Genomic DNA, 16,385 nt, shown 5'->3' with positions numbered 1-16,385 from the left:
GTTCCACAATAAGGTGAGTCGTGTGTTTTGGTTTCTCTATTATAAGTTATAGTCTATGGAATATGCATTCTGTCTAGAGTATACATAATTTAAATTTTAAAATACTTTATTGCATAAAAATTCTAACAATTATTTTAGCCTTGAATGGGTTAGAAATACTTTTGGTAGCAGAAGGTCTGTGTTGATAGTTGCTGACTGATCCTGGTGGACATAGCTGAGGATGAAGTTGTTTGTAGAAATTTCTTAAAATAAGACAGAAGTGACATTTTACATATCGCTTGACTTGGTTTTATGAGCAATTTCTCTGTAATAGGCAATGCTATTTCATAGCATCTTATCTAAGACCACTCACAAAATTGGAATTTTATCTGCTATCACTTTATCAACCGATTTATTCTTTGTTGCCATCTCAACAATGTTAGCAGGGTCTTCACTAGCAGGAAATATTATCCCAGGAATGAGCTACCACCTTTGATCAGCCACCCTCCTCATCTAGTCATGTCTCATAATAAAATTGCTGTGATGTAGTCACATCTCAAGGCTTCTCTTCTCGTTCTGGTCCTGTGGTTGTCCTTTTGCTAAAGCCTTGAACTTCTGGGAACCACTCATAAAGATTGTAGTCACCTTTTTTCCAAAATCCTAATCAGGTTATTCTGACCTCTCATGTCTCTAGGTTGGGGTTATTTTGACCTCCTCCTCAAAATGTCCTTAATGGTATCCAGGATGGTCAAAATGGTTCAGAAGATTTTCATTTTGTACAGGGCTCTCAGATGAGTCAATGTCTATAGTAATGAGAGCTTCAGGAACGTTGCTTACATAGTGAGACTTAAATGTTAAAATGTCTCCTTGACTCATGAGCTGCAGAATGGATAATGTGCTCCCATCCACAGAAACAATCTCAATGTATCTCATTGTACTGAGTGCCTCTTAAGTGGCCAGGTGTGTTGCCAATGGGTGTGGGGGTGTGACATTTTTGTAGAAATTTTCATGTATGAGAACTGGGTGTATTTAATATGTTAGGTAAGTCACACTTTAAAACAGATGTGCAATTGCCCAGAGTTTATTCATCTGTTTGTGGAGTATAGGGCTCTAGGGTTTTCAGCATGGTAAATGCAAATAGGTAAATGTTTCAATTTCAAGTCAATAGCTGCATTACCTCCATAGCAAGAACATCATCTATTCTTTGGAGTTTCTAAACCAGTCCCATTTAGTTACCCTCTGCCTCTTAAAGTGTAGGTGGCGTCTTCCTGTATAAGGTGCCTTCTTTCTTTGTTTCTCTCTTTGTTTCTTTCTTTGTTTGTTTCTTTCTTTTCTTTTCTTTTTTGTATAGATGGAAAATCTGTTGCTATTGTAGCCACTTACATGAGGTCCCTTGTGTGGCCCACGGGAGTTACTGCTGCTTATACACCATGATTTTCTACTTGGACTTGTGCTTAGTGTTTTAGAGACGTTGTCAACTCTTAAACCTCATAAGCCAGCCTCTGGTAGCTACACACTTTTCTTCTGTGGATTCCTCAACTCTCTGGAGACTTCGAATTGACCTGAATGTCTCTCTCTGAGGACTAGCCTTTATGGAACCTTGCAAGCCTCCAAGTACTACCCAGCTGGTATGGCTGTAAACCACAACAACCATCCTGGCACAGTGACCCTAAGCTTACTTGGCAGTAACCACTAGCTGCCACTTAAGAAGAAGGAAATCGTTTCCTATACTGGAAACCTAGTGACTACTTGGGACTAGTAAAGTTATGCATCTCAGAGAATTACAACAGCATTTTGCCAAGCCAGCACAATTTCTAGCTACATGCTAAATATTTATCCTTATACCCACAGCTAAGTGTACTTTTTGTCCATCATCAAAGAAACTTCTCTTTGTAGCAAATGGAGACCATTACAGAAAACCACAACTGTCCAAAAGCAGAGAACAAGAGATTCTGTGGTGCCCAGTGACAACAACTGACACATCTGCAACACAATTCCTACAATGCCTAAGGCTCAGGGATCACTGTAGAAGAAGGGTTGGGAAGGTGTAGGAGCCAGATGAACACGGAGCTTCCTGTAAGAGTGAGTCTCCTAGAAATGTAAAAGATGCCCTACCCATTGTGTCTCATCAACATGGTTGCCTAAACAAGACCTGAGCAATGTGGACCACAGTGGAGATGCTGACACGGAAGGGGGAAAGCTTGTGGGGTCTGAATCCTAGAGAGAGAACAGCTGGGGATGCTGAGAGTGAAGAATTGTTCTTCCACAGGAAAATCATCCCAGCTGGTTATCCAACACCAAGTGGTCGGCTCTGAGATCATATGCATACAGGTAGCATTATGTGGACTGAGAAGGTTATATTTCTGTGTTTAGAAATATGTATGCAAGTGAGTGTGAGTGGGTGACTGTGAGTGTGTGTTTGTGTGTGTAACACTAACAATCATTAAAGGAAAAAAAGAACCCATGGGTTTGAGAGAGGGCAAGAGATAGTTTGGAGGGCCTAAAGGGGAAGGGCAAAAGATGTGATTATAATTTCAAAAATATAAATTATTATAAAAAGGCACTTAAACAAGAATATCAACCACATGCATGGTTTTAATGGTTTAACCGAAAATGAAATTAAAATCATTTATTTGTAGGTAACAGAAAATGACCACTTTAGACGCTTAAAATCATTTACTCAAAGTATTTTTTATGTATTCATGAAGTTACAGAATATAATAAAAAGAGTGTGAGAATGCAAATATAAAGCCTGTGTCTGGACATTTAAAGTAAACATTTCTTAAACAAGTTACAAATGTTTTTATAGATAACAATTCAGAAAAAACTTGGGAGAAACTAAAACTTCATTATAGACAATTTAACACCAATGACATGTCACCTAGTTTGCCCAAGCAGTTATATATTAAATGTCTGTATCCCATGAGCTAAGACTTAATGCATTTTACATTCAAGTTAAGACAATTCAGCACCATTTAAACTTGAAGGTTAACAAAATCTGTGTTCAAAAGTAGGAAAGATTTGGGGGAGCTGGGAGTGAAATTTAAATTGTTGATTTTTAAAATATTGTGTCTGTGAGTGCACAAATGAAATGTGCATGAAGTGGGTTGTTCTCTTACTTAATATACTATTAGAAAAATTGTTTCTAAAATGTTTCCTGTCTACAAATTCGGTAAGTTCATAAAATCTTCTGAAGATTAACGATTAGTTGGAAGAAAATTTTAGTGAACTACATTTCATTTAAATTCTGAGCATAAGAAATGAAGTTTACACATGTGTCTAACATTCAAACTTTAAAGAATGACACACTACTATTACAAAGAATTCCTAGAGAGTAATTATATGGAAATTGTAAGTTAAATTATTATATAAAATGTAAAGAATGGAAGTAGAGCAGATAGGCCATGGTTCCGCTGGAGACAGAGTCTGCAGTCTCAATAGTATGATACTACATACAAGGCAAGGAATAGATTTAACTATGGTGTTTTCCATTTTTCTCACAGCCTTTATTACTGTAAAAGCCAGTTTCTGTTCAATCCTGGATGGCTTTTGTGACATTCTCACTTGATATTTTTAAACACTTGGAGTGTGGTTAGACTAGTTAGTGATTGTTATCATTGTTCTACTCCAACTAATTATCAAGGGTCAAAAATAGGAAGTGGTAAGTCAGCACTTAAAGTCAACTTGAAAGCTTCAAAAATATGGAGAGGAAAGAAATGTTTACAAAGAAACAGTTGCCTAATTGAAAAACATCAACCAAAAAGCCCAAATTATATTTAAAAGGCAGACATTTCATGAATTTGAACCATTTTTTAATTATTAGAGATACATACATGTATATATTTAATAACTTTTAACTTAATTTTTAAAAAATAAAATACGGCCATGGCAAATAGTAGTGTTTACATCTAAAATTCTATGGATATACTTTGAGCAATTTAAAATGAAATAAGGTGAGCCCAATTTTTATATTTATTAAAGGTAGGGACAGTCATTTTCTTTCCAATGTCTAACAGATAAGTTCTTGGTTTATGCTGTCCTTCACACAATGATGAGTAAAGAAATAAAGGAACCATTGAAATGATTATCCTATATATCTAAAAGCCATATTATTAACCTACTTTTCTTGTATATAGAGTTAAGAATCTTAGTAAAACAAGATGTTAAATCTATAGATGCCAGTCTGGCTCAGTATTAATACTGACAGTAGTTTTTGTTTTGTTTTTAAAAGCATGTATATTAAAATATCTCTATCGGAGTGATTATAACTTGAAAGGATCATTCTACAGTCTTAAAAATGAAAAGCAAATTAAAGGCAAAGAGGTACATCAAAGAAGCAATCCCATCAATCAGATATCAGCTCAATTAAAATTCTCTCTCTATTGGCTTATGGGTAAGTATGTGTCCAAGCAGATAAGAATCATGTGTACCGTGCTTTCTGCCCCTGGCGACTGCCCATCTGTGGTCCCTCTGACCTGCTCTGCTCATTAGTAACTGTTGCCCTTACAACTCTAAAGACAGGACTCCAGCTCTCTTAGAAAGTGACACAGGAGATTCCTTACTTGAGATTTTAATGCTGGTTTATGAAGAAATCTTCAGCATAAGCACCAGGAACTCAAAAGTCTAACTAGATTCCTTTCTGCGCCTTCTGAATTTAAGAGTCTCCAAATTCTACTGCTGCACACAGTTTCACAGTTTGAAGTAAGGTCACAGCTGTCTCGTTGTGGTGCACAGTCCTTATTTTTGCAGAAGGTACCTACTTCCCTCTTGTTCGCCAACCTCTCAAGTATGCAATGCTACGTGCTCCTCTAATTTGGGCTGTGTATTGTAAATACACAAAAACATGTACATCCAATTCCTGAAGAAGAGTCTAGGACGATGGTCCTGCATTGTACACAGTAGGTCATCTATTATGGGTAGTTATTTTCTTTTTTTTTTTTTCTTTCTTTTCTTTTTTGACTTCCCCTTAAGAGCAGAACATTTCAGAAGTATGGCAGATTTGAAAAAAATCTAAAAAGATTTTCCAGTATTTTTTTTTTTACAGTATCTGAAAGATGGTTGTGATGTTAGAGATTCACTGTGTAATTTCTGTGTCAGCAGTGACTTAATTTTGGCTAGCAGGGCTATTGGCTCTACATTTCTCACACCTGCCATCACAATGATTTCCCCCAGGCTGCTAATCCCCACAATGGTACTGTGAAGATTGTCACATTGGACATTTATGCCCACAGAAAAACTAAGTGTAGATGGGGAATGTCAGTGAATAGCAGACAGGAATTTGAAATTATCTAATTCATTCCAAAACAGAAGTTGACTCAAGTCAGAGTGAAATTAGGCATTTAAGAGAAAGAGAATTATCTAGTAATTTAAAAATGTAAACATAATTTTATACGTGGCTGTAACTATCGGAATACATATATTGCCATCTCTGTGCTCTAGAGTGATATCTGTGACAACAATAGTTATGTATTTGACCTTTCCTCAGCACCAAAAGTATCCATTTCTGTTTGCACAGTAGGAACAAATTTTGAAACACCAATCTATGTTGAGGCAAATATAAGCTCACCATTGTGTCTGGTTTCTGCATGTTAGTTCAAATTATGGCTCATTCACTACGCTATTATTTTCTCTTTTGCACTATAGTTTTGAAAGAAGACAAGAAATTCAGAGTCCTTTGAAAGAGCCAAGTATGCACCTACAGAATTGAAACACCATTAATTCATAAAATGATGTTAAGTATTTAAAAATTCCAAAAATAATGCTGATTTAAATGCTCAAAATCCAGTTATGTGGTTTGTTGTCAAAGAGTCCAAACAAAACTTCCTTCGTTGTTTTTCGTTTGCCTTTTAAAATATGTAAGTCCTTCCTACTTAAGCTAATCTATGTTTTTCATTTTTCCAAACACCAGGTTCTGCTTTATCCATTGGGAGTTCGGCTTGCTTTCTAATACCTGGATTAAGAGAACACAAGGGGGCAAGTTATCAGCCGGATGATGTGACTGAACACAACAAATAACATTTTGGCCAGCCTTTTCAAAACCTGGCGCAGCAATTTCCCTCTGCCCCAGCAACAGCCACCTTGTAAAATTTCTACTAGAGCATGATTCAACAGTGCTTTGGAGAAAAAGAATTTGTCTATAGCATGAAGTGCATGCCTGATGTCCACAGACTAGATGTTTAAAAGGCAAAACAAACAAATTGCAACACCTAAACAAGGAAAAGTCAAGCAGCACTTAGGGAACCAACACCAGGGCAGGTGAGCTCATTCTACAGGACAAGGAAGAGTGCTGAAGTCACCAGGAGGCATAGTCATGGCTTCTGCACCGTTTTGCCTTTGTCTTTATCTGCAGGCTTCTGAGTATGATGCATTCGTGAGCAGAGATAGGAGCAGCGACCGTGAATTAGGTACTGTTATGCTGAAACGTTGATCTTTGGTAATCATATAAGGAAAAATGCACTTGGGTCCAAATCATAAACTGCCAATTTCTAAACATCAATTCTGTGAGAAGAAAGGCCGGTCATGGCACTGTAGAAGTAGAAAGGGCTGAGCCACCCAGGAAGACTGAGGGAAAGAAGCTACCTGAATGGAACATATCAAACTATTGGGAGGAATTTTGCCACTTTATAATGGTTTGAAATATCTGACTAACATGAACAGCAACCAGTACTAAACTAACAGTGGCATGTCATTAGAGTTGGGGCGGGGGGAAAGCCAGTAAGGCCAGCATGAGGTCACACACATAGCCATCAGACAGTCCACATAGCTTAGGGCTCATTCCCCACTCAAAAATGTCAGATTTTTTCAGGACCTCCAGAGAGCAGCTCAAAATTCCTAGCTTGCTCTTTAGATGTCTTTTTGATCAGATGACAGCTGACAAAGCGACCTGGCACCTGCCTTTGTAAACATGGCCTGCAGTTTGCTCCTGCCCTGCAGTTGCCCATGACTGACTCCTATGGGCATGCTCTTCCTGAGCTCTGTTTCTGTAGTTCTGAGCACTCAAGGCCAAAAACTCAAATGATGTTCTAAAGTCATTCGCCAACCCTGGTCTGAGGAAATCTCTTTCCTCTGTTTTTGGAAGTGAAAGTCAGACTATAAGAGGTGACTATGACTGTCCTCCACGTGACGGGCTATCCTCTTTTGAGCATTTCTTACTTTGCAGTCATAGAATAAGTGCGGTATTGCTTTTATTAAGACTAATTAACTATGGTTAACTTTATATTTCCACCTGATCAATCCTGCTTGTAAAAACTCCATTTCAACAGCATTTACCATTTAGTTGCAGTCATTGATAACTGATAAATTAAAAATAATCAATCCTTGGCCACAATGGGAATTCCTGTTTTAAGGTAATAGGCCCAAATGGATGGGTTCAAATGATTCGAGCCAAATAACATGCTATGTAACAAAAGCCACCACTCCAGGCCTGTTCCTAGTGGGAAGGTGGCAGCTGTACTTGGGGTCCACCGAACAGAGTAGAGGGCCCCAGTGTTTACCCTCTGCAGCTTTACATACTACATCTCTGTAACATCTGTGTCTAAGCTTCTCTCACTCTCTCTATTCAATTCTATATTTCTTGCGAGACAAATTAATTCATGTTTGAAGTGTTGAGTGGAAGACTGGAGGTGGCAAATCTCTACTTGGCCATTTGTGTATAGTGTGAACAAGCAATTAGATCCAGGGCATTTTGGGGTAGGAAAAGATACGAGCATGGACTAAATTTAAGTGGAATACTGGGGAACTGTTACAGTAAGTCCACATGGTAGCCATTATTTGCATCATTATATTGTTTCCCAGTACTAGGATAGGACCACAAGTATGCAGTGTAAAGTGAGAATAAGTAAGTAAATGAAGAACGAGCTAACAATCAATAGATAACTTGAAAGAATCAACTACCCCTTAATTTTATAAATTATTTTAGATTATGGGGCCTTCATCTATACTGAGACTAACTCCATGCTTAATGTACCAATAGTTTAGCCAGACCGTCAGTGGACATATTCAGAGGAGTTTGTATTTCCAGCATTAGCTCTTTACTTTCAGGAGCCTCGTTTCTAACAATATAATAGTGCTTGCTATGTACAGACTGACTCTGTTCCTTTATGTAAATAAGAAAAGGGTTTTCTGTGAGGAAAGTATGGCGCCCTTAAGCTGCCAATGTCTCTCCAGTCTCAGTGCAGAGCTGATCCATGGTCAGTTAGTCTTCGAGCTGTGGGGAAGGAACCACGTAGGCAATGCAAAGCAGGCAAAACTGTAAAGGGCTGGGGCAAGCCAGGCAGCGGCCAGGCAAACATGCTCTCCTTTCCTTTTCATCCAAAACCTTCTACTTAATATTTCCGTGCTGAGAGTCTTTCTAATGTTCAAATACTAGTTTCATGACTAAGGAAATTATAGAACACACACACACACACACACACACACACACACACACACACACACACACACACTTTACAGCCAGTACATGAAAATGAACCTTGAAGAATACTTTGAATCTCTTTCCATCCTTGTCAGGGAGGACCATGGAGGGAGGGGAAAGCCAAATGGCTGTGGCTCCTACAAGCCCACTGCCTATTGAGCAATTTGATGAACTGGCAGTCCACAGAACTCTCAATGTAAACACTGCATCCTATATCTTGTCTTAAAAACTAATTCTGCAGCATGATTAAAACATGATCGCATCTCCATTCTCCAGTGTTGTAAAAATAATAACATGGATCCTATATTTAATGGTTGCTTTGCTTTATTTGCAAGGAAGCTATGGCGGTAGGAACACCTGTGCTTTATAATGCCAGGTGACAAAATTTCTAAGCACTCCCAGGCATTTTGGCTAATATGAAATGTGAAGCTCCTTGTTAAAGAAATTACTTGGCTTTTCAAATAATACTCACGGTGAAATTGTGCAGCCTGAGGCATAGGCATGATGTCCTGTGTAGCGAATCTCACAGCGTACAACATTGTTACTGTAGTCTGATTCAGGCACCAGATAGCTGGGGTTTACACTGACCTGACCAACAAAATTAGCATGGTGTGAAAGATTTCATACTCACTGCATACTGTTTTTCCCTTCTATCTCTATACAGATGCTATGGTTAAATTGCTAACAAGGGACTCAGCTAAATCAAGCAAGAAAAGGAGTTTAAGTAAAACAGGTAGTTAAACACACTGGGTATATTACAAAAGAACATTGTGTAAATTTCTCTAAGCTCTTTCTGAAAAACCCATACTCTTGATTGCTTAAAAATTGTTCTGAAGGGTGTTTAACTACATTCAAGCACATGGCTATTTAATATTGGAATCTAGAGAAGGGGCGTGTATGGCACTGTAACGGCAAATTGCATGTACTCAGAGCCCATACCTTCAGAATGTAGTTTCCAGGCTGTACATCTGTAATATCAATCCACTGGCAGTCTATGTCTGCCGCATATGTATCATAACACCCAGGGCTCAATCCCTAAAAGCAGCAAAAAACAGTCAAAATTAAAATATAGTGTGTCACCAGACTATGTTTAAAAAAAAAAAAAAACCTCATGATATTATTTGTAAATAAGGCCTTGAGCTGGTACTTTCCAGAATTTGACACGAAAACCATAGTGCATCGTATCCAGTCTTATAATATCTAGTTCTTTAAAGCTGCAAGCCTCCAATATGAAGCAGAGTGTCTTATTTCTGAAGTCACCAGTGGAAAATAGTCTTAAGCAGCAAAATAAGCCTCCACCACAGTTCAAGAGTAGCACATCAGGAAAGCTATCTTATAATTTGGTTCCAGTGTCCTATCAGTGAACTACCCATTTTTGCTCTATATTGTAATCATATTATAGAAACTACTCAAGAGTAGGTAGAGCCTAGTTGCATCCTTGAATAGCTAGTATCTATTATTAACCAAAATCATTCAAACCTTATATAAAGTCAGTTCTCACAACTGCATGAGCCAGGCGTGTTGCTATCCCTGTTTTACAGATGAGGAACCTGAGGCACGCTAAGGTCAAATAACTGATTCAGGGGCAAACAGCTGGGGAGTAACCAAGTTGGTTTCAAGATGATATAAACAGGGTTCAGAGAACCATTTCTTATCTACCACATTCGCTCTCTCAAGTAACCTGTCAAGTTTTTGTTGAGTCAGAAGGAAGGGTTTAAGCCTAAGCTGGTCAATGCATCAGCAAGTCCATAGGTCATCAGGAGGGAAACACCATGAACATGTGCCCCATGCTCTCTTGAGGCTGAAGAAATGTCCCTCTATTGTGGGCGACAAGTATCTTCTCGTCTCCTTATTTCCTTGTAAGGACTTTTATCTTACATTTATTTAAACTCAGCTGTGTCATTTAAAATCGTCATTCAAGTTTCCTTGGTGCTTAAGGTCATTTTGGTCAACAAAGATAGCAAAAGACCCTCAAAGTGCTTTAGCAATGTGGGTTTGGCGGTGGATGGATTTGGGAAGAGTGAGAAGTTTTGCTGCCCACATCACAGGACAGCATCGTCAGGCCAACTAGAAAGTACTCGAGCCACAGGAGTGAGAGACATAATTACCTTGACCCATTCTCATTTCATCTGTTGAACAGGAAATACAAACAGAAGAATTTTTGGTCTGTATGAAATATACACTATCCCCCACCCAAGTGAGATGATCAACCTATGTCATTTTCTGAATAGGGAAAATAGATGCTCCAGAGCCTCTCAGGGGGGTGGGGGTGGGGGTAGGGGTGGGGGGCTGACCACAGAATGGGAAGGCAATCTCTGCATGGGTACATGCCTAATATATGGGTGTGTTACACTTTTCCCTTAAAGCATATGTCTTGCCCCTCCCAACCTATGTTAAATATAACTGTTTGCCTTTCTAACCACTTTGATGAGCTAAGGCCAGAAGAAAGAAGTATGGTCACCACATGTGGGTCACCAAAACGCTTCCGGCCACAGTCCTGGAATCGGTTCCCCAAGACGGCAGCGGATGATGTCTTTGTGCCCTGGGTAATATACATTCAGGAACTACTTGCCAAGAGCTGGGCTGGAGTAAAATTATAATGTCCTTTTACAAATTAGGGTTTTGGATGGGAATACTGGCATGGCTTTTAACTGACACACATTTTCCAGTTCTAAGACATACAATAGTGCTTAACTCAGCACTTTAAAGAAGAAATTCACCCAAAGGACATCTGACATTAATTACACTGTAGGTTTAAATATACATGTGTGGAGTAAGAAAAGTGTCTCTCTGTTCTTATTTGCATTATTAAAAGTGATCCTGTTTAAAGTATTTTTAAGAAACTGGCTTCAACTCTGTGTTCTAACTTTAGGCAACATTGTGTATTAAGCATGAGGTGGAAAACAAAATGGTTTTTACAGGTGAGAAAAACAGATGTATATGGCCAACAGTTATTTTAGCCAGCAAATAAGCATGGAATGAAGGCAGATGTTGTAAGTCCTTCACGTGTATTCAGAAAGTAAACTACTTTTCATTGTCTTCTGTAGCAAGAACCCACCTTGTGTGATCACCAGCAGGAGTTACATGGACCGCTGGAAACACTTCAAAAGCAATTTGTACCACCCAGGCATTTGCCTTTTCCCAATTACTTTCCATGGTGATAAGGAAACCTCAGAATGAAGCAAAGTATTTAAAGAAAGAGGATAGGAGGGAAGGAAACACCAGGTATTTTGTTTCATTTTATCTGCAGGTCTGTGGGCTCCTGATGTCAGGGTACCGCCAGCCTACCTGTGTATGTGCAGTGCAGGCAAAGCGTCTGTGGTACCCATAGTCACAGGTTGTGTCCTCTAGACAGAAGCTTGCTTTGTGGCCTTCAGCCACTCTCCTCTGAGTGTTGGCATCAAGCAGGTCGTAGTGGCTGAATTCATCCATGCTGTGGTAATGTCTAGTGTCCCACACAAGAAAGACACAGCAGTCAGTGGCACACAGAGAGACCAGGAAGGACACTAAGTGATTTCCTCATCTTATAAATAATTAAAACAGGCCAAGTTTATCTTCTTTTAAATTTTTTTTAACATTTGTTTATTTTATGTGTGTGAATGTTTTGTCTACAAGTTGTATGCACCCATGTAAGTGCCTGGGGCCAGAGGAAGTCAGAAGAGGGTTTCAAATCCCTTGGAACTGGAGATGTGAATGGCTGTGAACCACCCTGTGGGTGCTGGGAATCAAACTCACTCTTTTGCGAGAACACTCTTTTGTGAACCATCTCTCCAGCCCACATTTTTTTTTCCTTCTTGAAACAGTGTTTCTCTATGCAGCTCTGGCTGTTATAGAACTTACCAAAGACCATATTGGCCTGGAACTCAGAGATCTGCCTGCCTCTGCCACCCAAGTGCTAGAACTAAAGGCATGTCTCATCATACCTGGCTCCCAAGTTCATCTTCCTGAAGAGATTTTCACGCCAAATATTTTTCAAGGACAATGCAAGCTTTTCACTTTACTAATTGGTAAAGACAGGATGTCTGTTTCTTTATACAGGGTTTTATCTTTGAACATCAAGTATAGACAATTCATTATCTGTTCCTGCAACCTGCAGAGTTTATAGTGTTTCTCTGCCTTTCACTGCTGATGTTGGCGATGGGATGATGGTTTCAGACAGGAGCTTTACTCTGGAGGGTTTGCTACGAGATTTTAAAAACTAGAGTTGCAAGATTTTAAAAAATATTTTTAGAAATACAAAGGGAAAACTATTTTCTGCCACTATTGTTTAAATAGCACAAACTTTTATTGCACAATAAAATATTCCTATTTCAATCTGTAAATTATGTGGCTAAAGTCTACTTTTCTCCATTAAATAGAAGTCTTCTGAGTCCTTCCTGTTTTCACATGGGGAAGGGGCTACAGCGAGAAAGGGTTTGTGTTTTGGTAAGCAGACCACACATCAGGATCTCCTGGCACTGAACGCTTGAGCACATTACCTAGGCAAGTGGTAGCATAATCACATCTAACTTAAAAATTACAACCTTTAAATGTAGACAGTGTAGGGCAACCCCTCTGGGGCTGACACGGGCCTTTCAAAAGATGGAAGAGGACTGGGTTCTGAAGTCCATCTTTTGTTAACAATGGTCTCTGCGTCCTTTAGGTCGGAGATGTGTTGCTTTTATAAGATGCTTTTTAAGGCTAACCAACTGGAGATGATCTTGTCTATAGCAGACACTTTAACATAAGAGTAAATTCTACTGGCAGCCATTGTTGTGTCCTTTCCACAGTTTTAACGAGCCAGACTTACAGTTTCCAATTGGAAAAGAGGATAGAATTTAGTGGTGAAGGGGCTATCTTAGGGTTTAACATCCTGTGATGACATCAAACTGCACAGGAAAACTTCTAAGTATAAATAAGAGCAAATCTCTAGCTTTAGGTAAGAGATGGATAGTCATCTAAGCAATGTAAGAGCATCCCAGAAGTACTATGAGAGCTGTCCACTTACTGGTGGCAGCTGTGCCACTCCCAGGAATATCGAGGGCGGCTTGGTAAGAAGTCAGATGTCCCTTGGTTTTTCACTCGTTGGGGAAACCGTAGCAGTACCCGGTGATCATAATCTCTGACATCTGCCCTATATGCTGAACTGTAAGTTTAAAAACATTAGATTCAGTGAATACTGATGAAAAACAAAACTAGAAAGAACAGCTCACCATCATGGGGTAATGGAATCACCCTTTCCCCAACTAGCTTTCAACTCAATGAGATGACCGTGAGCTCTCGTCCAGTCCTGGAAGATTAAAAGCATAGTGATTCCCTGCTGAATGAGTGAACAAAGAACAACAGTGAAAGCCCACAGAGCGTGATCATATGCCAAAAAGATGCACAGGTGTATATTAAGAAGTTGATATATCTAAGATAGGAAGTGGAAAAATACTCTAATATTAGACACCTAGCTTTAGATTTAGATAACTTTATACTTCACTATTAACAGACTGAGGGCGCTTCTTAATATCTTTCAGCGTTCGGTGGTGTGGATCGTGCATGCCTCAGGAAGGAAAACGAGCTTGAATTTCTTCCCTTAGCTCGATGGCTGTAAAAAGTCAACGTGGAATAAAGGTTCATATAAACACCTCTGGGACGCTACCTTATTTTGTGTAGATCTGTGTTGGAATACCATTTGTGACCCATTTTTATTAATGTACCACCATGCAACATCTTGTGCTCCCTCTGCTGGTTGCAAGCAGCAATATCGGAGAATTGCAAGTCGAGAATAGCTATTTTATTTTAGGACTAACGGAAAACAAAACTCTTGCTCATGGTCTTATACCAAAACAACCCTGTTAATCACAGCCTGAAGTACATGTGGAATGTGCTTTTTACAAATGGGGGGAGGGGCGCCACCGTTGCGAATACACCCCCAGACCATTAGAGAGTAACAAGTGCTTTCCTTATACCCGACCCCACCCCCCCGCCACCGTTTGTAGGTTGTTGAATTTGTTTTATATAAAGTTATTGTAAATAGTTGGCGCCAGTGCCTTAAAAAAATGGGGGAAAGAACCTGAGACACAGTCTCCAGAATAAGGATTTTCTCTCCCCTCCCCCCCTCCCCGATTTGTGCCTCTCACTGAGGCAGTAGCCATAAAAACGGTCCAAATTAACTCTCTATCCAAGTCAGCATGCCCAGGAGGTCACGTCCCACTTCCCAGCCCTTGCTCCAGTTCCTAGCCCTTGTCTGCACAGAACAGCAGTCAAAACTAGGTACCGGGGAGACCCCAGGATCAAAATTGGGAGCCTGGCTGTGGAAATCCGTACCTGGCCAGGCAGTTTTCTTCCGCAGCGCATCTCAGGTTGTACATGGACATCTTCTGCACGTATGTGGATGCCTGGATGTAATAGGGATCTGGCACCAGGTCCGGGAGACCTAAAGATAAAACAAGCCAATGACCTCTTACTCCAGGTCCCCTCTTTGTTCACCAATTCTGCAGGGTGGGGCTGGGTGTGTGGAAGAACAGCGAATGCCAGGGCCAAGGAAGGAAAGGGGAAAGGAAGCTGCTGGAGCCAGGAGCGCGGTTTCCATCAGATTCCAGAGCTGGCGGGGCAGGCTGGAGGGAGGGGGAGTAGGGGGGTCGAGTCTGCGGGACCAGAGCCCGCCGCCGCGCCTAGACAGCCACGTCTAGACAGCACTGACCTGAGGCCAGTGTGCCCGGTGTGTACCGTGGACCTGGGGGTGCTTACCGTACTGGAAGTAGCCGGTGCCATATCCGGGTCGGTACCTGCTCCCTGGCCTGGGCCTCTCATAAGTGTCATAGTAGTTATAATAGGGATTGTCGTCGGAGGAGTACTTGTAGGGATTGTAGGGGTCGTCGCCCACCATGCGGTCTACGTGGCTCGGTGGTCTCAGATTACTGAGCTGCGGAGGCTGTGGCGTCGCAGTCCGGTTTGCCGTGCGCGGTGAAGCTCCATCGCGGGCCCCCGACGGCGAGAAACCAGCTTGGAACCAGTGGCGGGCGGCTGGCCGGGGACGGCCCGCTGCGACCCCAGAGGGCCTTGGAGTCCTCGAACGGGCAGAGGCCGTGCGGTTGTCACGCAGCAGCAGAATGGGCGTCCGCGGCTGTGAGGAGTCGCCGTCGGGTCTTGGGGCAGTGGAGCTGGGGTCACGGCGCCGCTGAGGCTGGTACTGCGCCCCGAGGCTCAGCAGACTGAACACCTGCCCATTATTCTCCCATTGGATCGTCTGGCGCCAGGGGCCCGGGACGGCGGGTTGATCGCGAGGGGCCTGCGGGGCGCAGCGTAGAAGCGGACAGAGCTGCAGCGGCCCCAGAAAGAGCACGGTCCAGGCGAAGCGCATGGCTCGAGGGAGGACGTGACTGGGAGAAAATGAAGACCGGGGGCTCCGATCTCGCGAAGGATCTTCGAGCAGGGAGGAGGGCGAGGTGAGGGAATGGGTCGCAGAGAGTCGTGCCAAGGCCGAATGGCAGACCCTGCCCCCAGCCCAGTCGGCCGTCGGACGTGGCACGGTTCTTCTCTCCCCTTTTCCAGTCCTGCAAGGCGACCGGGGAGCGGCGCACGACGGTCCAGGAGAGCGCACAGTGTCTGGAGTGAAAGAACCGGGAGAGATTTTAAACTTTCTGACAAGTTTGCAGTTACACAAGCCGTTCTGGCCCCCGCTGTCCCTCCGCTATTTGTTCACGTAATGCGATTGGAAACGTGCAAGGCGGACAGCTCCTCCACTCTGCTCCTCCCTCTCCTCCCCTTTCCTCCCCTCTCCGCCCCCTCCCCTCTTCCCCTCCTCCCCAGACACGTTGCACAGGGAGAGTCAAGGGGAAAGAACAAAACGGAACACACATCCTGAGACACACTCGACTTAATCTGGGCCGAACATGCAGGAATTTCAAAAGACTCAGACAGACGAAGGCAGCCAGGCCATGGGCCCAAGCCAAAGTATGCATGAAGAAAAATGCTATTAGGTCACCAGCCCTGGAGAGGCGGGAAGTCAGGAGGTGGGGAGAGC

At 41.8% G+C, this 16,385-nt stretch overlaps 1 protein-coding gene and 1 long non-coding RNA gene across 3 annotated transcripts; one reads left to right on the top strand and one right to left on the bottom strand.

Annotated features, from left to right (window-relative positions):
* Positions 1-2,556: 2,556 nt before the first annotated feature.
* LOX (lysyl oxidase) lies at positions 2,557-16,138 on the bottom strand (the record flags this gene model as incomplete). 2 transcript variants are annotated; one of them, XM_084778400.1, is made up of 7 exons in its annotated part: positions 15,110-16,136; positions 14,687-14,795; positions 13,380-13,517; positions 11,681-11,837; positions 9,332-9,427; positions 8,865-8,980; positions 2,557-5,929 (listed from the first exon to the last, which is right to left on the bottom strand). In XM_084778400.1, the coding sequence occupies exons 1-7, from the start codon at positions 15,720-15,722 to the stop codon at positions 5,923-5,925; spliced, it is 1,236 nt and encodes a 411-aa protein (XP_084634526.1). In that variant the 5' UTR covers positions 15,723-16,136. The 2 variants fall into 2 exon arrangements, with proteins under 2 accessions (XP_084634526.1, XP_084634527.1); XM_084778401.1 differs by lacking the exon at positions 2,557-5,929 and having other exon boundaries at positions 8,861-8,980; positions 15,110-16,138.
* On the top strand, positions 5,952-11,669 carry LOC311595575. Its single transcript, XR_014778497.1, has 4 exons — positions 5,952-6,234; positions 6,329-6,383; positions 10,533-10,589; positions 10,830-11,669. It is a non-coding gene; the product is annotated as an uncharacterized lncRNA (long non-coding RNA).
* Positions 16,139-16,385: the final 247 nt, after the last annotated feature.

This window comes from Acomys minous, assembly GCF_964271855.1.
Source record: "Acomys minous genome assembly, chromosome: 4".
NCBI classification, from domain to species: Eukaryota; Metazoa; Chordata; class Mammalia; order Rodentia; family Muridae; genus Acomys; species Acomys minous.
This window is presented reverse-complemented; position numbering and strand designations above follow the sequence as displayed.